The 25,502-nt window shown below is 46.5% G+C and overlaps 1 protein-coding gene and 1 long non-coding RNA gene across 4 annotated transcripts in view; one reads left to right on the forward strand and one right to left on the reverse strand.

Moving 5' to 3' along the window:
- Positions 1-3,859, reverse strand: part of LOC149435041 (uncharacterized) — a 71,299-nt gene extending 67,440 nt beyond the window's left edge. Inside the window, exons 1-2 of the mRNA XM_089663069.1 lie at positions 3,850-3,859; positions 1,840-2,157 (exon numbers count right to left, since the gene is read on the reverse strand). Of these exons, the coding sequence (XP_089519195.1) occupies positions 1,840-2,157; positions 3,850-3,859 (328 nt within the window). The remainder of the gene's footprint in view (positions 1-1,839; positions 2,158-3,849) is intronic.
- LOC149435040 (uncharacterized) overlaps positions 1-25,502 on the forward strand; it is a 214,676-nt gene that overhangs the window by 159,572 nt on the left and 29,602 nt on the right. The window contains exon 1 of one of the 3 annotated variants that reach the window (XR_016308566.1): positions 8,249-8,658. The exons of the other annotated variants lie outside the window; for them this stretch is intronic. This is a non-coding gene — a long non-coding RNA (uncharacterized LOC149435040). Of the gene's footprint in view, positions 1-8,248; positions 8,659-25,502 lie in introns of those variants that run through there. 3 annotated transcript variants of the gene reach the window in all.

Below are 25,502 nucleotides of genomic sequence, written 5' to 3' on the forward strand. Positions count from 1 at the left end.
CCTCCCAGATTGTAAGCTCGAAAGAGTAGGGCCCTCTTACCCCTCGTGTGCTGTTCGTAGCTGCTGTAATGTTTCATGTATTGTCCCCCCCTCTATTGTACAGCGCTGAGCAAACCCTTTGGCGCTATATAAACTCAATGTAATGTAATAATGTAATAATGTGTGGGGGTACTCTGATTAGGACAGTTGATGTATTGGGGCACTCTGATGAGGCAATTGATGTAAGGGGGCACTCTGATGAGGCAATTGATGTATGGGGGCACACTGATTAGGACAGTTGATGTATGGGGGCACTCTGATTAGGACAGTTGATGTATGGTGGCACTCTGATGAGGCAATTGATGTAAGGGGGCACTCTGATTAGGACAGTTGATGTATGGTGGCACTCTGATGAGGCAATTGATGTAAGGGGGCACTCTAATTAGGAAAGTTGATGTATGGGGGCACTCTGATGAGGCAATTGATGTATGGGGGCACTCTGATTAGGACAGTTGATGTATGGGGGCACTCTGATGAGACAATTGATGTAAAGGGGCACTCTGATGAGGCAATTGATGTAAGGGGGCACTCTGATGAGGCAATTGATGTAAGGGGGCACTCTGATGAGGCAATTGATGTAAGGGGGCACTCTGATGAGGCAATTGATGTAAGGGGGCACTCTGATGAGGACACCTGGTGTTAGGCAGAACTCTTATAGGAACCATGATGTAAGGGGGAACTCTGAGGACTCCTGATGTAAGAAGGGACTCTGATAGGGGCACAGGTTCTGTTTAATCATGCTAACACATACTAGTGTTCTCTCTACACTACCTGTCAGATATTATTTCCATGCTGTGACTCCATGGTACAGAAGAGGGAACAGGAAATACTGGTTCCATGCATCTCTGTCACACTATTTTCATTATGCCCCCTGACTCTTTTTTTTTACTGCACCCCCAGATCAGATAGGCTAGATCCGGCCCTGGTCATGTGACTGGCTCAGTGTTCTCTGTACAGCGCTGTTGTGTTTGTCAGAGCTATATAAATGAATAATAGTGTGACTGTGGCAGGACATCAGAGTGTATGCTCCTCTGTACAGAGACTGATGTGACTGTGGGGGAGGGGACATTAGAGTGTAAGCTCCTCTGTACAGAGATTGATGTAACTGTGGGGGGGACATTAGAGTGTAAGCTCCTCTGTACAGAGACTGATGTGACTGTGGGGGAGGGGACATTGGAGTGTAAGCTCCTCTGGTACATAGGCTGATGTGACTGTGGGGGAGGGGACATCGGAGTGTAAGCTCCTCTGTACAGAGACTGATGTGACTGTGGGGGAGGGGACATCAGAGTGTAAGCTCCTCTGTACAGAGACTGATGTGACTGTGGGGGAGGGGACATTAGAGTGTAAGCTCCTCTGTACAGAGACTGATGTGACTGTGGGGGAGGGGACATCAGAGTGTAAGCTCCTCTGTACAGAGACTGATGTGACTGTGGGGGAGGGGACATTAGAGTGTAAGCTCCTCTGTACAGAGACTGATGTGACTGTGGGGGAGGGGACATCAGATTGTAAGCTCCTCTGTACAGAGACTGATGTGACTGTGGGGGAGGGGACATTAGAGTGTAAGCTCCTCTGTACAGAGACTGATGTGACTGTGGGGGAGGGGACATCAGATTGTAAGCTCCTCTGTACAGAGACTGATGTGACTGGCTCAGTGTTCTCTGTACAGCACTGCGGAATATGTCAGAGATATATAAATGACTAATAATAATAATAATGTGTGACTGTGGCAGGATATGTCCAGGAACTGAAAACCTCCAGAACTGTGTAAATTCCAAGAATCATCTATGTTTTCAGACTCACCAGTTATATTAACGTTGAAATACACATCATGAGGAACAGAAACATCATTTTCAAGACGCATTCTCCTAATTTTATATCTCAAGCCATCAGTCTTAGACAGATTTTTCAGTGTGATGGTGCAGTTCTTTGGATTGAAGGAAAGACGACCATCATAACCATTTACTCCGTGGAGAGAAGTGTGGTGGTTCCCGATGAATTTATCTCCGCTGTAAACATCAAAAACCAAATCTTGGGTTGAATTACATAACTCCAACACAGGCAGGTGAAGATCTGAACCAAACTGACCGCTTAAGGTTTGCATTTCCAATGCCACAGAATCTGCGAGCAATGAGAAAACCAGTATAAAATCAATATTTTTAAAACAAAAAACTCCAATAAATTTTTAAAAATGAAGAAAAAAAAACTACTTATATATTAACCATTAGCCGCCCGGCCAATGGCCGTTTGGCGGCTTGAAATGTGCTCCTGTATTCCGGGTGCACGCCATTTGGCGTGCTCCTGCACATGCGCGGTTTGCGCGGTTGCAGAGCGACGCAGCAGTGCGATCTGTCACCGCCCGTGCACCTCGGATACGGCCGATGACAGATCCGAGTACCGCCTCCCGTTGCCGGTACCATGTGACCTGCTGTGACCAATCACAGCAGGTCACATGACAGTTGTATACAATGGATGGCTTCATTCATGATGCCATCCATTGTATACTAGTGCCTAGCTGTGAATGGTCACAGCTAATCACATGCACATGTCATGTGATTAGCTGTGACCAAATCACAGCTAAGCACAAAAAAAAAAAAGAAAAAAAAAGCTGAATGAATCGATTTCATTCAGGTAAATGCTTGCTTATAGCAAAGTAAATTGTGTAAAAAAAAAAAAAAAAAAAATACTGATCACTTCCCCAAAGTAGTACAGTGTTACTATGGTAACATTGTACTATTTTGGTCATAGTAAAATATGAAAAAAAAAATCTTAAAAAAAATAAAAAAAAATGTAATAAAAAATTAAATATAATAAAAAAAAAAAAATATATATATATATATATATATTTTTTTACATACTGTCACCAGTCAGTGTCGCTGTTCACCGCCATGCCAGTTATATGATGACGCTGTACTGCACTGGTGACAGTATGTAAAAAAAAAAATAGTGAAAATTATTTTTTAAATTTTTTCATTTTCCGAAAAATTATGACAAAAAAATACAACTTCAAAAAACTCGCCATTCCTCTTATGAAGTACGTCGGACTGTCTACTCTGCAAAAAGGGGTCATTTGGGGGATATCTGTACTGTTCTGACATTCTTGGACCTCAAGAAATTAGATTGGCTGTCAGTACTTCAGGATTGATCAATATTCAGATCTATCCTATAGTTTGTGAACTCTATAACTTTCCTACAAACTAAAAAATACATCCTAATTTGGGTTATTTTCACCAAAGACATGTAGCAGAATACATCTCGGCCTAAATTTACGAAGAACAATTATTTATTTGTAAACTTTTATAACAGAAACAAAGAAAAATGTGTTTTTTTTTCAAAATTTTTGGTCTTTTTTTGTTAATTTAGCAAAAAATAAAAACCCCAGCGGTGATTAAATACCACCAAAAGAAAGCTCTAGTTGTGTGAAGAAAATGCTAAAATTTTAGTTTGGGTACAATGTTGTATGACCGCGCAATTGTCATTCAAAGTGTGAGAGCGCTGAAACCTAAAAAATGGCCTGGGCAGGAAGGTGTAAAATTGCCCGGTATTGAAACGGTTAAATGACATACAAAATATTATTTTTCATAAGTCCACTGTATAAAGCAAAGTCTAGTATTACCTAGCCACTAATACCTTGAAACAAGGGATTCTTTTGAGACCCCAAAACATTGCATTTGCTATTATTTTGTGAGAAGAATAATCTTGAGCTTGAGTCTTCAGTCTATCAATCTGCTACTACAGCACTCACAAACAATTCCTGGTCTGTAATATTTATGGAGAGCTCTGAACTACATGTTTCTTTCCAATGGCACATACTGTAGGCCATTGTTTTGATCTGAGTTTGTGTTTAACTGATTATATAACATGGAGAAACCCCTGAAATGACTTTCAAGACTTGGAAAACCCCTGCTAATAATTACTGTATTTCTAGCTCCTGGTGCATGTGCTCACTTGTATTGGTGGTCAGTGAAATCCATCCTTACCTAGATGGTCCACAGAGACAAGTTCCCAAAGGTTGGTCAGTAGAGAAGGACCTCTTGATATACAGTTGTGTTCAAAATAATAGCAGTCAGACATCACTAACCGGATCAATCACTGTTTTTGGTAGAAATGATATTTCTACATGGCAAATAATTTACTAGCAGGTGTAGTAGAGTAATAGAAATCCAACAGACCCAACAGTCATGACATGCATGCTGCTGATTCTGTGTCATTGAATCACTCATTGAAAGAGGCATGTTCAAAATAATAGCAGTGTGGAGTTCTATTAGTGAGGTCATTCATTCTTTGAAAAACAGGTGGCAATTATTGCCCTTATTTAAGGAAGGAAGGCAGCAAATGTTGTACATGCTGGTTACAGTGCATTTCTCTCTGAAATTCTGAGGAAAATGGGTCGTTCCAGACATTGTTCAGAAGAACAGCGTACCTTGATTAAAACGTTGATTGGAGAGGGGAAAACATATAAAGAAGTGCAGAAAATGATCGGCTGCTCAGCTAAAATGATCCAAATGCTTTAAAATGGCAACCAAAACCTGGAAGACGTGGAAGAAAGCGAAAAACTACCATTCGAATGGATCGAAGAATAGCCAAAATGGCGCGGACTCAGCCAACAATCAGCTCCAGGAAGATGAAAGAAGGTGTGACGTTCCCTGTGAGGACTGTTCCAATTAGAAGACGCCTATGTGAAGCCAAGCTATCTGCAAGAAGTCCCCGCAAAGTCCCACTGTTGGAAAAAAGACGTGTGCTGAAGAGGTTACAATCTGCCAAACAGCACATTGACTGGCCTAAAGAGAAATGGCGCAACATTTTGTGGACTGATGAAAGTAAGATTGTTCTTTTTGGGTCTAGTGGGCGGAGACAGTTTGTCAGACGACCCCCAAACACTGAATTCAAGCCACAGTACGGTGTGAAGACAGTGAAGCATGGTGGTGCAAGCATCATGATATGGGGATGTTTCTCATACTACGGTGTTGGGCCTATTTATCGCATACCAGGGATCATGGATCAGTTTGAATACATCAGAATACTTGAAGAGGTCATGCTGCCTTATGCTGAAGAGGAAATGCCCTTGAAATGGGGGTTCCAACAAGACAACGACCCCAAACACACCAGTAAACGTGCAAAATCTTGGTTCCAGACCAACAAGATGGACGTTATGGAGTGGCCAGCTTAATCCCCGGATCTTCATCCAATAGAAAACTTGTGGGGTGACATCAAAAATGCACTGAGGCCAAACCAAGAAATAGAGAAGAACTGTGGAATGTGGTCCAATCATCCTGGGCTGGAATACCTGATCACAGGGGCCAGAAGTTGGGTGACTCCATGCAACACAGATGTACAGCAGTTCTCAGAAACAGTGCGACTACAACCAAATATTCATGAAGTCATTCAAAGGAAAGCAAAATCTTCAAACATTTCTCAGTTTATATAGTGAATGTTTGAGTTTGTAAAGAAGAATACAAACACTGCGATTTTTTTGAACCGTCTAATATTCACTTTTCTTCAATTTTTTTAGAGGAACAACACACATTTGATATTTTTCTTCATGTCTTGATTTGGAATAGAATGTGTCGTGTTCCCAATGCATTTGTGTGGATGGAAATAAAAGCTATTAGAAGGATTTTCAGCTTTATTCCCTTTTTTAACACACTGCTATTATTTTGAACACAACTGTAGGTGGTAATTGGGAATTGGGTCCTGTTACTTTGGTGGTCAGCCAAATAAATGTTCCCCGTTCAGAGAGCTGCAAAGCTTATTGGAGTCAATGGTTACTTATCTAAGAGTCAGAAATAGCTCATTGCTCAAGGAACCCATAGCAAACTGCAGGGGAACCCTAGGTTTCAACAGAACTCTGGATGAGAAAGGCAGTTCTAAACTGTAAATGTACCCTGAGGAAGTCATGTGTCCAGCGTGACGCAACGTGTCGGTACGCGAGGAGGCATTTCCGAGTGCGCGGTGACGTCACTTCCGGTGTGGGGGCCATATTTGAAAGTCCTGTATCAAATACCCATGCAATACATTCTAGCATGAGGTAGAAGAGCTTTGTGAAAGGAGCATGTAAGTGGGCATTTTTCTATACTGCATATAATAAATAAAAATAAAAAAATAAATAAAAATAAAAAAATAAATAAAAATAAATAAATAATAAATAAAAATAAAAAACTAAATAAAAAATGGTTTTACACTATGGAAGTTTTTTGTTTACCTATGGTCCGGAGGGGATACTGCTGAGATGTGTATGGAAGGAGCGGAATACTTGGGAGTGGATTTGAAAAGTAACCTGTTACCATCCAGAGTGGTTTACACTCAGAGCGAGCTGACCCTGTAGGGTTGTTGTAAGGAGGTGAGGGGGCACTTTGGCTACTAAGGATTTGCTTAGTGACTGAACACATACCAGCACCTGCATGAATATCTCATTTTGATCACTTTCATTGGACATTTGTTTTAGTTGTATTCATCATCGTGGGGGTTTTTGTATGTATTATGTTTTAGGAGTTTTCACGAGTGTCGGTTAGGACACTGGTCACATTTACACTGTCAGGGCTCCGGGTGTGACCAGAGATGTGTGGACTGACACAGGGAAACGTAGGCTTCAGATATGGTATAAATAAGACAATTTATTATGCAGTGCACAAAACCCCAAGCTAACACAAATACATACAACAAGGTGAAACAAACCCAAACTGATATAGATACACAGGTACATACACATATAGAGCACAACGTAGTCAGGCAGGCCGGGTTGATAACTATCGGGCAGGTAGGTACAGGAGGAGCAGGCGGAGAGAATGGTCAGGGTCACAAGCCAAGGATCAAACAGGAGAAGTCAGCAGAGGTCAGGATCAGGCAGGGTCGGCAACAAGTCAGGCAGAAACAGGAACAGGAATGCAGGTTACAAGGTACAGGGGCCCATGGAAAAACACACACCAAGGCACAGACTGCAGGTCTGGCCATCCCTTAAATACACCACCTGCAATCAGCCCCAGGTGATGGCTAATTGCCGAAGTGAACCTCTGGTTGTTGAGAGCACCCGCTGGCCAGCCCTGATACTGCAGCCCACAAGGCAGGTGAGTCCCACCACTATTGGCAAGTCCATTCCTGACATACACCAAGTTATTCCCGGTGGGCACTGTGTTATAGGACACTGATGATCAGTGTGCCCTGATGATCAGTGTAGCCCCGGCAGTGCCACCTGCCAGTGCCCATCAGTGCCACATCAATGCCACATCAGTGCCTACCATTGCACATCAATGCCACATATCAGTGCCCATCTGAGCTGCCTTTCAGTGTTACCTATCAGTGCCAGTCAGTGCCACCTATCAGTGCCAGTCAGTGCTACCTATCAGTGCCGCCAATCAGTGCCAGTCAGTGCTGCCTATCAGTGAGCATCAGTGCTGCCTATCAGTGCCGCCTAACAGTGCCAGTCAGTGCCGCCTATCAGTGCCAGTCAGTGCCGCCTATCAGTGCCGCTTATCAGTGCCATATATGAGTGCTGCCTTTCAGTGCCCATCAATGATGCCTGTCAATGCCCAACAGTGCCACCTACCAGTGCCTCCTCATCAGTGCAGCCTATCAGTGCCCATCACTGCAACCTCATTAGCGCACATCAGTGAAGGAGAAAAATCACTTATTTACAAAATTTTATAACAAAAACTAAGAAAAACCATTTTTTTCAAAATTTTCAGTGGTTTTTGGTTTGTTTAGCAAAAAAATAAAAAACCCAGGAGGTGATTAAATACCACCAAAGAAAGCCATGTCTCAAAAAAATGATAAAAATTTATATGGGTACAGTGTTGCATGACTGCACAATTGTCATTCAAAGTACGACATCACTGGAAGCAGAAAATTGGCCTGGGCAGGAAGGGGGTATGAGTGCCCAGTAGGTGAGTGGTTATGCATATGTCAGAAGACCAGCAAGAAGTACTTTTTTCAAGGTATGGAGCAAAAGCATCAAAAAGGAGCATCTAGAGTTGTAATATAGTACTTATGTCATGGGGATCGGTGAAGAAATCCCTGGGGGGCCCGGGAGTGTGGTATCGCCCATTCCTGACCAATTTCGCAAGTACAACCAGCTGCTTCAGAAGTAGGTTCAAAATGGTTTCAGTTCTAAACTGTATGTACATTGTGAATTGCTCGTGATAGAGGCAAGCCGGTTTTCTCTCTCCTCCTCTTTGAAAGAAGCCAAGAGGCATTCCAAAGGGTGGAGAAAGGAATGTGGAAATATTAGTTTAGAAACAAGAAGATCTGAACTCTGGACGTTTGCTATTCTATGCTGCGCTTCTTTCTTTGCAAAATGGATTGTACCAGGATTTGGTCTCAAACCCCCCCATCGGATGTACTGGCCAGGATCTTTTCTTCACTTTCCAGCAATCTGAATTTTGCCCCAGGAGTCCAGAAGACCAGCCTTTGTGGCGTGAGACTTGCAGTTCTTTAGTCTCTGCTGCTTTGTTGAGTTGTATACTATGGCCGGTTTCAAGCCAACAACTTATAGACTTGCCTATAATTTGTTTCGTCTACTGGAACTAAAGGAATAATTTTTGTAAACTTGTCTTCTCTATTGGAACCAAAAGAATATCTCTTTTTGTAACAAGAAGGAATCTTACTTTTGCCTTTTTGCCACCCACAGTAAGTTTTTTTGTTTTTTTTTGGTATAGAGAGCTGCCAGTGTTAGGAAAGGAGGAAGGCACAAAGTGTGAGCTATAGAAATCATTGCAGGGCAATGGGCCAATGATCCAAGGAGTTTGGTAGGAAATTTGTATGCAATTTAGAAACTTATGTTGGTTCATACGAGGTATTATGTGACTTTTACATTCTTAACTTTACATGTTCTGAGTGGAGAGGTAACTTAATGCTGTATATGTAGACCTCAACAAAATTCTTGGTCATGTTGGATGTCGTTTATTACCAGTAACACTGTAACCAGAGGTGTATTTACCACAAGGCAAACAAGGCATGTGACTAGGGCGGCATTTTTCAGAGGGGCAGCAGCATTTTTCAGTGCCCCCCGAAAGAAGGGATGTGAAAAGCGAGTGTTTTATCTCGGGTCTGGGGTGTTGTTGGTCAATGTCAGGCTCTTTTCATGGGGGAGGGAGGTGCTTGCCGGTGTCAGGGTCTCTCCATGGAGGGAAAGGCAATTTGTGTGTTGCCTGGGGCAGCACTAAACCTGAATACACCACTGACTGTGACCATAATACTGGTGCTGGGAGGTGGTTTAGATACAATGCTTGCAGTTGGACAACAGATAGCTCAACCCATCCTTTGATGCTCCTGTCCCCAACCCCCATATTTTTAGGGTCAATCCATCTTAAACTAGCCATACACTGAGCAAGGTTCCAAATTACTGAAATTTGGGTGGCGGGTGACTCTGTTGGCACCCTTCCATTTGACATCTTTGGATATGAAAACCAAAAGGAGCCCTCTGAACATTGTTGGCTAAACAGCGGTTGCATCCAATGAAAGGCAGCCACTCTTTGGATATCCTGAGAGCTGCGGGTGCAACTGTGCTGTTTACTGTGGGTGAGGGACCAAAATATTTCTCTCACTAAGCCTTCAGGGTTGAACAAGTCAAATCTTACAGTGTATGGCCAACCTTAGATCATTAAGGAAATGGGTTACGCTCTGCAATTTTTTCTTTTAGGCTTTTCTCCACTTCCCCTTCTCCGCTAATCAAGACAGTGGCTTTGAGTGCCACCAACCATGATACAGAGGTGGCCAGGGGCGGAATGACCATTTGGAAACTCTGGCACTGGCCGAGGGCCCGGGGTCAGTAGGGGGCCCCATGAGATGCCCCTGTTACCTTTTTCATAGGCTTTTTTGAGTTTGGGCAAGGACACATGGGCCCATTGATCCCCTATTGCACGGGGGCCCCATGAGTTGTCAGTCCGCCCCTGGTCCTGGTATCTGACTGGGAAGTGGTTAAGGGCCAGACCATGTAGGCTTTGGTCTCTGAAGAGCGCTACATGTTTGTTATATTTCCCCTCACTGCCTGCTTTAACTCGTTGATCGCTAAAAGAGAGAGGGTATAATTCCTACTGCGATCATGAAGCAAAGCATCTCAGCCAAGGCATGTGTACAGGGGTGGACTGACCATTTGGAAACTCGGGCACTGCTGGGTCAGTAGGGGGCCCCATGAGATGCCCCTGGTACCTTTTTCATAGGCTTTTTTGAGTTTGGGCAAGGACACAGGGGCCCCATGATCCCCTATTGCCCGGGGGCCCCATGAGCAATGTGCTCACTTTTTCCAAGGCTTTCTTTTACCAGATTTTTCCCATATCAGAGACTCATCGGGGTTTATTTACTAAAGCTGGTTCACTCAGGATCTCGTGCACTTCTGCGTGGAAACCAATCAGCTTCCAGGTTTTATTGCTAAAGCTTAATTGAACAAGCTGAGGTTAGAAGCTGATTGGTTCCCATGTACAGCTGCACCAGGTTCTGAGTGAACCAGTTTAGTAAATCAACCCCATTATGTCCATGTCTATCTCAGTATTTTTCAACCAGGGTGCCTTGAGGTTTCTTCAGGGGTGCCTTGACAAAATGTCTAAAAATTGGCCAGATTTTTTATAGAAGCCAATGGGTGGAACAAGTGTGCCTTTTTAGTTACACAAAGCCACATTGTGCATCATTACCATCGAGAAACACTGGTCTCACCCATACAGCCGTTCATATTTACAACAATAGCAATGCAGGCTAATCAATTATTATTATTAAGGTATTAAATAGAGTCAACAAATAATTGAGAAATTAGTAAATCACAAAATATCTCTTAAAATACTTAAAGCCATAATACACCAAAGTATTAAAAATAAACACTATTTATGTTAAAATGCAATAAAGAAATAAAAAAAAGGTTAAGCACTATGAATGTTACAATGCATCAACTAATCAAAGTGATAATTATATATGACTTTAGGGTATCATTGATTTAAGAGCACAATGTAGATGTCAAATCCTACCAGAAAGTTAGCAGAAAAGTTTAGAAAGTATATTTCAATGTTTGAAAATATACTTACATGACAATGTAAAAAGAAAAAATATTAACCAAGGCATGATGCAGTGAAGCTCTCTCCTCTATAATGCGACTGATTTCTTCGAGAGACTTCACCAGAATGAAACGTGATGTCTGCACTTCCTGAGTTCACAGCCACCGTAGTAACTATATAGTGTTTCTTACGTTGCATCCTACACTTACTGGCAACTTTATTAGGTCTGCCTTGCTAGTGCCAAGACACCTCCCCCACACCATGACACCACCACCACCAGCCTGACCCGTTGATACAAGGCAGGATGGATCCACCACACCATGACACCACCACCACCAGCCTGACCCGTTGATACAAGGCAGGATGAATCCACCACACCATGACACCACCACCACCAGCCTGAACCATTGATACAAGGCAGGATGGATCCACCACACCATGACACCACCACCACCAGCCTAACCCGTTGATACAAGGCAGGATGAATCCACCACACCATGACACCACCACCACCAGCCTAACCCGTTGATACATGGCAGGATAGGTCCACCACACCATGATAACATCACCCCCAGCCTGACCCCTTGATACAAGGCAGGATGGATCCACCACACCATGACACCACCACCACCACCAGCCTGACCCGTTGATACAAGGCAGGATGAATCCACCACACCATGACACCACCATCATCAGCCTGACCCGTTGATACAAGGGAGGATGGATCCAACACACTATGACACGACCATCACCAGCCTGACCCGTTGATACAAGGCAGGATGAATCCACCACACCATGACACCACCACCACCAGCCTGAACCGTTGATACAAGGCAGGATGGATCCACCACACCATGACACCACCACCACCAGCCTGACCCATTGATACAAGGCAGGATGGATCCATGCTTTCATGTTGTTTATGTCAAATTCTGACCCCACCATCTGAATGTCGCAGCAACCAGTCTGCCCATTCTCCTCCTCCTCTGACATCAACAAGCAAGGGCAGACTGACAGCTCATGGGGCCCCCGGGCAGTAAGAGATAATGGGGCCCCCTGTTCCCCCCGCCTACACTCAAGCCACACCCACACAACACCCTACCTAAATATTGCAGCTCAGCTGCATAGAAAGGGCATTTAAATATTTACTGCAGCAAAGTCTGCATGAACGTTCCTGGCTTCTTTCTGTTAAAGCCACCGGACATTTCCAAGTTTAAAGATGGCTGCCATTTAGGGGAAATGAAAGAGAGAAGGTGAAAAAGAGGAGGGATGGGGAGAGAGAGATTTAAATTGGTAATTACTTAAAAGGGGTGTGGTTAAATAGTGTCTGAGATGACTTATATAGTGCAGAATGAGGTAATGTCAAATATGGAATGTACAGTGCGGAGTGTATGGCGGTGGGTAGTATGTACAGGGACAGGAGTGCGGAGTGTATGGCGGTGGGTAGTATGTACAGGGACAGGAGTGCGGAGTGTATGGCGGTGGGTAGTATGTACAGGGACAGGAGTACGGAGTGTATGGAGGTGGGTAGTATGTACAGGGACAGGAGTACGGAGTGTATGGAGGTGGGTAGTATGTACAGGGACAGGAGTGCGGAGTGTATGGCGGCGGGTACTATGTACAGGGACAGGAGTGCGGAGTGTATGGCGGTGGGTAGTATGTACAGGGACAGGAGTGCGGAGTGTATGGCGGTGGGTAGTATGTACAGGGACAGGAGTACGGAGTGTATGGAGGTGGATAGTATGTACAGGGACAGGAGTGCGGAGTGTATGGCGGTGGGTAGTATGTACAGGGACAGGAGTGCGGAGTGTATGGCGGTGGGTAGTATGTACAGGGACAGGAGTACGGAGTGTATGGCGGTGGGTAGTATGTACAGGGACAGGAGTACGGTGTGTATGACGGTGGGTAGTATGTACAGGGACAGGAGTGCGGAGTGTATGGCGGTGGGTAGTATGTACAGGGACAGGAGTACGGAGTGTATGACGGTGGGTAGTATGTACAGGGACAGGAGTACGGTGTGTATGACGGTGGGTAGTATGTACAGGGACAGGAGTGCGGAGTGTATGGAGGTGGGTAGTATGTACAGGGACAGGAGTGCGGAGTGTATGGAGGTGGGTAGTATGTACAGGGACAGGAGTGCGGAGTGTATGGCGGTGGGTAGTATGTACAGGGACAGGAGTGCGGAGTGTATGGAGGTGGGTAGTATGTACAGGGACAGGAGTACGGAGTGTATGGCGGTGGGTAGTATGTACAGGGACAGGAGTGCGGAGTGTATGGCGGTGGGTAGTATGTACAGGGACAGGAGTGCGGAGTGTATGGAGGTGGGTAGTATGTACAGGGACAGGAGTACGGAGTGTATGGCGGTGGGTAGTATGTACAGGGACAGGAGTGTATGGCGGTGGGTAGTATGTACAGGGACAGGAGTGCGGAGTGTATGGCGGTGGGTAGTATGTACAGGGACAGGAGTACGGAGTGTATGGCGGTGGGTAGTATGTACAGGGACAGGAGTACGGAGTGTATGGCGGTGGGTAGTATGTACAGGGACAGGAGTGCGGAGTGTATGGCGGTGGGTAGTATGTACAGGGACAGGAGTACGGAGTGTATGGCGGTGGGTAGTATGTACAGGGACAAGAGTATGGAGTGTATGGTGGTGGGTAGTATGTACAGGGACAGGAGTGCGGAGTGTATGGCTGTGGGTAGTATGTACAGGGACAGGAGTACGGAGTGTATGGCGGTGGGTAGTATGTACAGGGACAGGAGTGCGGAGTGTATGGCGGTGGGTAGTATGTACAGGGACAGGAGTGCGGAGTGTATGGTGGTGGGTAGTATGTACAGGGACAGGAGTGCGGAGTGTATGGCTGTGGGTAGTATGTACAGGGACAGGAGTGCGGAGTGTATGGCGGTGGGTAGTATGTACAGGGACAGGAGTACGGGGTGTATGGCTGTGGGTAGTATGTACAGGGACAGGAGTGCGGAGTGTATGGCTGTGGGTAGTATGTACAGGGACAGGAGTGCGGAGTGTATGGCGGTGGGTAGTATGTACAGGGACAGGAGTGCGGAGTGTATGGCGGTGGGTAGTATGTACAGGGACAGGAGTACGGAGTGTATGGCGGTGGGTAGTATGTACAGGGACAGGAGTGCGGAGTGTATGGCGGTGGGTAGTATGTACAGGGACAGGAGTACGGAGTGTATGGTGGTGGGTAGTATGTACAGGGACAGGAGTACGGAGTGTATGGCGGTGGGTAGTATGTACAGGGACAGGAGTACGGAGTGTATGGTGGTGGGTAGTATGTACAGGGACAGGAGTGCGGAGTGTATGGCTGTAGGTTGTATGTACAGGGACAGGAGTGCGGAGTGTATGGCGGTGGGTAGTATGTACAGGGACAGGAGTACGGAGTGTATGGAGGTGGGTAGTATGTACAGGGACAGGAGTACGGAGTGTATGGCGGTGGGTAGTATGTACAGGGACAGGAGTGTATGGCGGTGGGTAGTATGTACAGGGACAGGAGTGCGGAGTGTATGGCGGTGGGTAGTATGTACAGGGACAGGAGTACGGAGTGTATGGCGGTGGGTAGTATGTACAGGGACAGGAGTGCGGAGTGTATGGCTGTGGGTAGTATGTACAGGGACAGGAGTACGGAGTGTATGGCGGTGGGTAGTATGTACAGGGACAGGAGTGCGGAGTGTATGGCGGTGGGTAGTATGTACAGGGACAGGAGTACGGAGTGTATGGCGGTGGGTAGTATGTACAGGGACAGGAGTGCGGAGTGTATGGCTGTGGGTAGTATGTACAGGGACAGGAGTGCGGAGTGTATGGCTGTAGGTTGTATGTACAGGGACAGGAGTGCGGAGTGTATGGCTGTGGGTAGTATGTGTAGGATGGTGTCAGTAGTTCTTCATTTTTATTAGTATTTTTTTTTTTTTTACAATTTTATGATTTTTTTACAAATTAATGTTTTATTATTTTTATAATTTTTTTTCAAAATGTTTTTGGGTGGCCAGTGGATGGTGTCAGTACAGCAAAGGTGTGGGTATCAGAATTTTTAATTTTTATTGTCTAATTTTAATTATTTTTTACATATTATTTCTGTATTATTTTTTTCACAGTGATTTTGTGGGGGCAGTGGACAGTGTCAGTAGGGAGTGAACAGGGAGCACTAGTATATGTTGGGCTGTCATTAGATTGGGATGAATAAACAGAACCGGTACCCCCTTATATCAGAAGGAAGGGAATGGATGGAGGGAAGGAAGGAAGAAAGAAAGAAAAGAGAGGAAGGGAGGAAATGGATGGAGGAAGGAAGAGGAGGGAAGGAAGGATGGGTGGGAGGAAAGAATGAAGGGAGGGGATGGAGGAAGGAAGAAAAGGGAGGGAGGGAATGGATGGAGGAAAGAAGGATGAAGGAAAGAAATAAAATGGATGAAGGAAGGAATGAAGGAGAAGGAAGGAAGGAAAGGGAGGGAATAGATGAGGGAGGAAGAAAGAGGAGGGAATGAAGGAAGGAAGGTGTCAGGGATCTCGGGCTGGATCGTGGCACGTGAGTCTGTGCATGCGCGGTATGCCGGGGCGCACTAGCGTGTGGGCACTAGGACCTGGGCGCCCGCGACGGCAACGGCGCTCACGCATGCGCACTCGTGATCGTGGACGCGCCTGGCACCAATAGGAGCGCAGAGCGCCCTATTTAAACAGGCTCGGACTGTGCTTTAGTTGCCGTATGGTCTTTTCCTGTATCCTGTGTCCTGACAGATTGCTTTGCTGCCGACCCTGCCTGACCCTGATTCATTGACTGTCTCCTGCTCTGACCCCTGGCTTGCCTGACCATTCTACTGTCTAATCCTGTGCCTTTGATCTCCTGTTGCCGAACCTGGACCGTGACCCATTTATTCTTCTGCCTGCCGTTTGTACCGACCTGCCTCCGCTGTTACCGACCTGGCCTGTCTGACTTCGCTCACTCTGCCTCCTCACATCAGACTCTCACCTGCTACATACCACCGACAAGTACCTCTACCACAGCTGGTTGCACCCAGGGGCCGGAAGGATGGAAGGAGGGGATGGAGGAAGGAAGAATAGGGAGGGAAGGAATGGATGGAGGAAGGAATGAAAGAAGGGGAGGGAAGGAAGGAAGCGAGGAAGGAAGAAAAGGGAGGGAGGGAATGGATGAAGGAAGGAACAAATGGATGGAGGAAGGGATGAAAGAAGGGGAAGGAAGGAAGGAAGAAAGGAAGGAGGGGAGGGAAGAAGGAAGGAAGAAAAGGGAATGGATAGAGAAAGGAAGGAAGAAAAGGGAATGGATGGAGGAAAGAATGAAGGAAAGGGAGGAAGGAAGGAAGGAAATAAAAAAAGGGGAGGGAGGCAGGAAGGAAATTAAAGGAGGGGAGGGAGGAAAGAATGAAGGAAGGGAGGGGAGGGAGGAAAGAATGAAGGAAGGGAGGGGATAAAGGAAGGAAGGAAGGAATGAAGGGAGGGAGGAAGGGAGAAAGGAAGGAAGGAAGGAAGGAAGAAAAGGGAGGGAAGGAATGAAGGAAGGAAGGAAGGAAGGAAGGAAAGAAGGGGAGGGAGGGAGAGCGAAAGGAAGGAAGGGATAAAGGGAGGGAAGGAAAGAAAGAATGAAGGGAGGGGATGGAGGAAGGAAGAAAAGGGAGGGAGGGAATGGATGGAGGAGGAAGCAAGGAAATGGATGGAGGAAGGAATGAAGGAAGGAGAGGGAAGGAAGAAAAGGGAGGGAATGGATGAAGGAAGGAAGGAAAGAAGGGAAGGAATGGATGGAGGAAGGAAGGAATGAAGGAGGGGGTGGGAAGAAGGGAGGAAAGAATGAAAGGAGGGGAGGGAGGAAAGAATGAAGGAAGGGGATGGAGGAAGGAAAAAAAGGGAGGGAGGGAATGGATGGAGGAAGGAAAGGAGGAAGGAAGGGATGGGAGAGAGGGAGAGTGAGAGGGAGGGGGGGAAGGAGAGAGAGAGAAAAGGAGAGGGGGGAGGGGGAGAGAGAGAAAGGGGGAGGGAGGGGGAAAGTGGGGGAGGGAGAGGGAGAGAGAGAGGGGGGAAGGGAGAGGGAAAGGGAGAGAGAGGGAGGGGGAGATAGAGAGGGGGGAAGAGGGAGGGGGGAGAGGGAGAGAGAGAGGGGGGATAGAGAGAGGGGGAGGAGGAAAGAGAGTGAGAGAGAGAGAGAGAGCGCGTGTACATCAGAAGCATCACGGAGCTGCCGGCTGATCTGGACAGGGGAGGCAGAGCAGATCCTCTCTCCTCTGCTGTGCTGTGGAGGATGGGGGGAGGGGCTGGTCACTGTCAGAGAAGAGGCATCAGAGACCTGCGGGGGGGATGAGGAGCAGGGGGGGCCAGGAGGGAAATCCGATGCACAGTCAGGGATGATCGGTGCAGTGGAGGGACACTGACAGCACCGATCTCCCTGCATGGTTTTCAACAAGGCAGCTGGAAGCCTCCCCCTCCCGTCACCTGACTCACTCTGCCACCACCTGAAGTGACAGGTGAGCTACTTCTGGGTCGGGATCTGAGACTGCCTCCTCCTCCACTCCCCACACTGTCACTGGACAGTGATCCTCTCACGGGCCCCCTGATGACCCCGGGCCTTCGGGCAGTGCCCAAATGGTCTGTCCGCCCCTGTCAACAAGGCATTTTCCTCCACACAACTGCCACTCACTGGATATTTCCTCTTTTTCGGACCATTCTCTATAAACTCTAGAGATGGTTGTGTGTAAAAATCCCAGCAGATCAGCAGTTTTTTAAATACTCAGACCAGCCCATCTGGCACCAACAACCATTCCACATTCAGAGTCACTTAAATTCCCTTTCTTCCTCATTCTGATGCTTAGAACTTCAGTAACTCATCTTCATCATGTCTAGAGATGTCTAAATGCATTGAGTTGCTGCCACGTGATTGGCTGATTAGCAATTTGTGTTACCCAGCAGTTGAACAAGTGGACCTAATAAAGTGGTCGGTGAGTGTATACTCGGTATAATTGTATTTTCATACAAATCGTATTTACGGTGTATGATTGTAAGAACCGGCCTCTAAGGCAGGGCTCTCCAAACGTTTTAAACAAAGGGCAAGTTTACTGACCTCCAGACATTAGGAGGGCCAGACTAGCCCGAGGAAAAAGAAAATGCACCAGGGTGAGCGGCACCTAATAATGCCTTAGACTTGCTGGTCAGTGGCAGCAAAAAAGGATTACTGCTTCTCAACCGCCCTATAGCAGAAACACTGCTACAGTGTGGCACGGGTGCGCAAAATCACACATGCACACGTTATTTCGCATTTCCGGGTAGGGGTGCTCACGCGACACCATTCGCGGCCACGGCTGTCAATCACCATGTCCCGGCCAGTGATTACCAGCCGGCACCCAGTGAGTACCCGCCGGCTCCTGGTGATTACCAAGCATCTTCGATGGGGAGGAGGACTGCTTTATTTACTAGCAGTTCTCCTCCCTGTCAGCTCAGGCACACTGCTCTGGATGGCTGTGCACAGCCACCCAAAGCAGTGTATTTAAAGTGAAACACACAGACACAGCCCCCTAATAAAACACGCCCAGCACACAGTTAACCCTTTGATCGCCCCTCATATTAACCCCTTCCTGCCCAGTGCTTTTTTTTTTAAGCACCGATCACTGTATTGGTGTCACTGAGGATGTCAATGACACCAAGTCAGTTCCTTCCAGGGTCAGAATGTCCCCCGCAGTCTTGCTATAAGTCTCTGATTGCTGCCATTACTAGTAAAAAAAAAAAAAAAAAATCCCAATATCTATACCGCCATTTGTAAACGCTATAACTTTCACCTAATCCAATTATTTTATTGGGATTTTTTTTTAGCAAAGACACAGAGCAGAGTACATTTTGGACTAAATTTATGACAAAATTTGAATTTTTTTCTATTTTTTTTAGTGGACGTGTTTAGTAGCAAAAAGTAAAAAATTTTGTTTTTTTCTCAAAATTGTCAGTCTTTTTTTTTTTTTATAGCACAGAAAAAAAAAAACAAAAAAACACACAGGCAATCAAATACTACCAAAGAAAGCTCTATTCTTGGGAAAAAAAGGACGTAAATTTCATTTGGGTGCAGCGTTGCATGACCGCGCAATTGTCAGTCAAACTAGCGCAGCGCCGTAAAACAGAAAAAATGGCCTGGTCAGGAGGGGGGGGGGGGGGGGAATTCCTCAGGAAGGCAAGGGGTTAACTAATGTTTGGTCAGTAGGAGGAGGAATGATTTCCTATCATTGGTATCAGTTGGAGGAATATTGCCCATTGTTGGTATCAGTGTTGGGAATAATGTCCAGTCATAGGTGTCAGTGGATAGAATAATACATCATATCCGTGAGAGGAATAGTGCCCCAAGGGCCACATAAGAAGAATCAAAGGGCCACATCTGGCCTGCGGGCCACAGATTGGAGACCACTGCTCTAAGGAGTTTATATTGAAACTTAAAGTGTTACTAAACCCCCAACAGTACAATCAGTCTGTAGATGCAGTAAAGCGTGTTTGTTATACTCAGTATGGAACACTGAGGGGTTAATCCTCTGCATTGTGTAAAAAGGCTGTTTGATCCTGTCTTCTCTGATTTCCCACCCCTTCTTCCAGTGTGACATATCGCCTAGAGTCACTCTAGCAATACACACCAAACTGGGCATGTGCAGAGAGTTTTTTCTCTTGGGAGAGTGCATGTGATCAGCACAGGGCCAAACAGCACTGTTCAGACAGAGGCCAGGGGTTCTGCATTCTCCTAGAGCAAAATAAAAACTCCTCCTACAAGCTTTAACATGTGTTCTGCTGGACACTGATAGAAGTCACAAGACCGCTATATACTGCTGATGAGAAAAGGTATTTAGCAGTTGATATTTACTAAAATAATTACATTTCCATGTTGTGTGTAGTGTGGGAGAGTGGATATAGTGAATGCAGGGTCCGGGGAGACCAGATATAGTGAATGCGGGGTCCGGGGAGAGCGGATATAGTGAATGCAGGGTCCGGGGAGACCAGATATAGTGAATGCAGGGTCCAGGGAGACCAGATATAGTGAATGCGGGGTCCGGGGAGAGCGGATATAGTGAATGCAGGGTCCGGGGAGAGCGGATATAGTGAATGCAGGGTCTGGGGAGACCAGATATAGTGAATGCAGGGTTCGGGGAGACCGGATATAGTGAATGCAGGGTCCGGGGAGACCAGATATAGTGAATGCAGGGTCCAGGGAGACCAGATATAGTGAATGCGGGGTCCGGGGAGAGCGGATATAGTGAATGCAGGGTCCGGGGAGAGCGGATATAGTGAATGCGGGGTCTGGGGAGACCAGATATAGTGAATGCAGGGTTTGGGGAGACCGGATATAGTGAATGCAGGGTCCGGGGAGACCGGATATAGTGAATGCGGGGTTCGGGGAGACCAGATATAGTGAATGCGGGGTCCGGGGAGACCAGATATAGTGAATGCAGGGTTCGGGGAGACCAGATATAGTGAATGCAGGGTCCGGGGAGACCGGATATAGTGAATGCGGGGTCCGGGGAGACCAGATATAGTGAATGCAGGGTCCGGGGAGAGCGGATACAGTGAATGCAGGGTCCGGGGAGAGCGGATATAATGAATGCAGAGTCCGGGGAGACCAGATATAGTGAATGCAGGGTTCGGGGAGCCAGATATAGTGAATGCAGGGTCTAGGGAGACCAGATATAGTGAATGCAGGGTCTGGGGAGACCAGATACAGTGAATTCAGGGTCTGGGGAGACCAGATATAGTGAATGCAGGGTCCGGGGAGAGCGGATATAGTGAATGCAGGGTCCGGGGAGAGCGGATATAGTGAATGCGGGGTCCGGGGAGAGCGGATATAGTGAATGCGGGGTACGGGGAGAGCGGATACAGTGAATGCGGGGTCCGGGGAGAGTGGATATAGTGAATGCAGGGTCCGGGGAGACCAGATATAGTGAATGCAGGGTCCGGGGAGACCAGATATAGTGAATGCAGGGTCCGGGGAGACCGGATATAGTGAATGCAGGGTCCGGGGAGACCAGATATAGTGAATGCAGGGTCCGGGGAGACCAGATATAGTGAATGCAGGGTCCGGGGAGACCAGATATAGTGAATGCAGGGTCCGGGGAGACCAGATATAGTGAATGCAGGGTCCGGGGAGACCAGATATAGTGAATGCAGGGTCCGGGGAGACCAGATATAGTGAATGCAGGGTCCGGTCCACAGCGGAAACATTTAATGTGGAAGAGAGGCTTATCACTGGAGGCTTTTTCAGCAGATTGAGCTCTAGGCCGTGGAAGTCCACCAACTTCTTTGTTTTTAGCAGCAGTCTCATTTTTGTGCTCACCCAAAGAACTCTGATGAACTTTGCTTTTAGAAGGAGTACTAAAAAGGATATCAGCCTCCTGTTTCTTTACTTCAGTCATAGTTTCAGTAAAAGTAAAATTTCTCTCTCTCTCAAAACAACTCTTAGGACCGGTGACATTGGGTGATGCAGCAGTAACCCCTTTATGATTTGAGCAGTCCTTAATTTATCAACATCTGTAGGAGAGATGACCTTTTCAGTGAGCAATCTTCCTAGAAGCACTTTTAGCCTCCTCACAAACACAGGGACATCCTCTCCCTCTGTATGCTTTGTCTGTTTAATATCAGCAAGCCACTAACTTCTGTTCATAACAATGACATGGTCTTTCCTTAATGTCCTGATCCAAGATAGATCTCAGCAGTGCCTCCAAATGTAGTGCTATTTGTACACTGTTTGCGGCTACTGGGGTATGATGGTGCCACCTGTATAGTATTTAGGAGCAGAGTCCTTATAATCTGTGTGATCAGGACAAGATCTCTAACAAGCACTAGTGCCTCCACTCAGTTAGGGCTTGTGGATAACAAGTGAAATCCCAACTGAGAAATGTATCATCCACACAGCATTGTATATGACAGTCCATGTATTGAAGAAATAACATTCAGTGAACCATCAAACATAAAGTATCATCCAAACAGGAACATTAAAGCATTAACAGTCTTTCTGCATGTCTCAGTGAGGGGAGGCTGCAACACTTATGCAGGCCATAGATGGGGAGAAAACCGGCCGGTTTTGTAACAAAAAAATGAAAAATCGGTCATTCAATAGGTCGACGTTACAACCAACAGTAAAAAAATCGGCCGATTTTCTTCCCGTCTATGGCCGGCAATTAATTACTGTCCCTGCAGAGAGCCCCGCTATTATATTTGACATGAAAAGTCTTGCGGTTGCAACAATTTATCTATTTGTATCCATTTTGGATACAGATGGTTTTTAGGATACAAATAGATACATTGTTGCAACCGCAATACCTTTTCATGTCAAATATAATAGCGGGCTGGAGTTCTTCTTTCTCTTCTTCTTTCTCTTCTTCTTCTTCCTCTTCTTTCTCTTCTTCTTCTTTCTCTTTTCTTCTTTCTCGTCTTCTTCTTCTTTCTCCTCTTCTTCCTCTTCTTTCTCTTCTTCCTCTTCTTCTTCTTCTTTCTCTTCTTCTTCCTCCTCCTTTCTCTCCTTCTTCTTTCTCTTCTTCTTCTTCCTCTTCCTTTTCTTCTTCTCCTCCTTCTTCCTCTTCTTCTTCTTCCTCTTCTTTCTCTTCCTTTTCTTCTTCCTCTTCTTTCTCTTCTTCTTCTTCTTCCCCTTCTACTTCTTCTTTCTCTTCTTCTTCTTTTTCTTCTTCTTCTTTTTCTTGCAGGTCACAGCTCATGCGCAGATTTTTTTTATCGGTAAAAAGATCGGCCAATGTGCCCATCATTGCCGCAAAAATCGGCTGATCGGCAAAATCGGACGATTTTTTTCCAACTCTACCAATCAAAAAAATCTGACAAAATCCAGAAAATGACCAACCAATTAACTCGGTTGATTTTATTTTGCGGCCGAAAAATCGGCCGATTTTCGACCCATCTATGGCCTGCATTACAGTCTGAGTTCTCTCTCCCCCAGGCAATCTACACTTCCCTCTTTTTTTCACAAGTCTCTCTCTGATGACCTCATCCACAATCCCCAGAGAACATAGCAACCATATTGGAAAAGGCCAAAACAAATACTGCATAATAGAATACACTGGAAGATGGGCAAAGAAATGATCACATCACTACATATGATATTCCAGCCTGTCCTCGCCCCACACTCTACTGCTGCTAGTCATCTTCTGCAATGAAAAGCCAGCACTGGGAGCTTTCCTTCTCTTTCCACAACAAGTGCATACTTTCCTGACTTCTTCCTATTGGCTGTCAGTCCAAGGACACTGAGCCTCCTCCAATCCCTGCAGCACACTGCTCAGAGCTCTGCTCCTCTGCTGTCCCAGGAATGGGTGTGCTGCTGTACCCGACCTGTAATGGACATCTCCTGGAAACTCCCTGACTAAGGGCACTGTGGTGTGTGACATTCAGCATGTGCAGTACAGTCGCATAGGTCACACACACACAGCATTACCCCCCACCCCACTTTTCCCCAATGTCCCCCCCCACTAAACCCCTATGCCACCCCCCACACACACTTATCCCCATTGTCCCTCTACTTCTCCCAAATATTCCTCCTCTCCCTCCACTAATCTCCAATGTCCCTCCTCTCCCCCACTTATTCCCAATGTTCTTCCTCTCCCTCCACTAATTCCCAATATCCCTCCTGTCCCTCCACTAATTCCCAATATCCCTCCTCTCCCTCCACTAATTCCCAATATCCCTCCTCTCCCTCAACTAATCCCCAATGTCCCTCCTCTCCCTCCACTAATCTCCAATGTCCCTCCTCACCCTCCACTAATCCCCAATGTCCCTCCTCTCTCCCACTTATTCCCAATGTTCCGCCTCTCCCCCACTTATTCCCAATGTTCCTCCTCTCCCCCACTTATTCCCAATGTCCCTCCTTTCCCCCACTTTTTTCCAATGTCCCTCCTCTCTCCCACTTATTCCCAATGTTCCTCCTCTCCCTCCACTAATTCCCAATATCCCTCCTTTCCCTCCACTAATTCCCAATATCCCTCCTCTCCCTCCACTAATTCCCAATATCCCTCCTCTCCCTCCACTAATTCCCAATATCCCTCCTCTCCCTCCACTAATCCCCAATGTCCCTCCTCTCCCTCCACTAATCCCCAATGTCCCACCTCTCCCTCCACTAATCCCCAATGACCCTCCTCTCTCCCATTTATTCCCAATGTCCCTCCTCTCCCTCCACTAATTCCCAATGTTCCTCCTCTCCCTCCACTAATTCCCAATGTCCCTCCTCTCCCTCCACTAATTCCCAATGTTCCTCCTCTCCATCCACTAATTCCCAATGTTCCTCCTCTCCCTCCACTAATTCCCAATGTTCCTCCTCTCCCTCCACTAATTCCCAATGTTCCTCCTATCCCTCCACTAATCCCCAATGTTCCTCCTCTCCCTCCACTAATCCCCAATGTTCCTCCTCTCCCTCCACTAATCCCCAATGTTCCTCCTCTCCCTCCACTAATCCCCAATGTTCCTCCTCTCCCTCCACTAATTCCCAATGTTCCTCCTCTCCCTCCACTAATCCGCAATGTTCTTCCTCTCCCTCCACTAATTTGCAATGTTCCTCCTCTCCCTCCACTAATTTGCAATGTTCCTCCTCTCCCTCCACTAATTTGCAATGTTCCTCTTCTCCCTCCACTAATTCCCAATGTTCCTCCTCTCCATCCACTAATTCCCAATGTTCCTCCTCTCCCTCCACTAATTCCCAATGTTCCTCCTCTCCCTCCACTAATCCGCAATGTTCTTCCTCTCCCTCCACTAATTTGCAATGTTCCTCCTCTCCCTCCACTAATTTGCAATGTTCCTCCTCTCCCTCCACTAATTCGCAATGTTCCTCTTCTCCCTCCACTAATTCCCAATGTTCCTCCTCTCCATCCACTAATTCCCAATGTTCCTCCTCTCCCTCCACTAATTCCCAATGTTCCTCCTCTCCCTCCACTAATTCCCAATGTTCCTCCTCTCCCTCCACTAATTCCCAATGTTCCTCCTCTCCCTCCACTAATCCCCAATGTTCCTCTTCTCCCTCCACTAATTTCCAATGTTCCTCTTCTCCCTCCACTAATTTCCAATGTTCCTCTTCTCCCTCCACTAATTTCCAATGTTCCTCCTCTCCCTCCACTAATCCCTAATGCCCTCCCTCTTCCCCCACTTATTCCCAATGTTCCTCCTCTCCATCCACTAATTCCCAATGTTCCTCCTCTCCCTCCACTAATTCCCAATGTTCCTCCTCTCCCTCCACTAATTCCCAATGTTCCTCCTCTCCCTCCACTAATTCCCAATGTTCCTCCTCTCCCTCCACTAATTCCCAATGTTCCTCCTCTCCCTCCACTAATTCACAATGTTCCTCTTCTCCCTCCACTAATCCCCAATGTTCCTCCTCTCCCTCCACTAATTTCCAATGTTCCTCTTCTCCCTCCACTAATTCCCAATGTTCCTCCTCTCCCTCCACTAATTCCCAATGTTCCTCCTCTCCCTCCACTAATCCCCAATGTTCCTCTTCTCCCTCCACTAATTTCCAATGTTCCTCT

Source organism: Staurois parvus, unplaced genomic scaffold, assembly GCF_062004578.1.
Source record: "Staurois parvus isolate SC_StPar_1 unplaced genomic scaffold, SC_StPar_1.0 ptg001621l, whole genome shotgun sequence".
NCBI lineage: Eukaryota > Metazoa > Chordata > Amphibia > Anura > Ranidae > Staurois > Staurois parvus.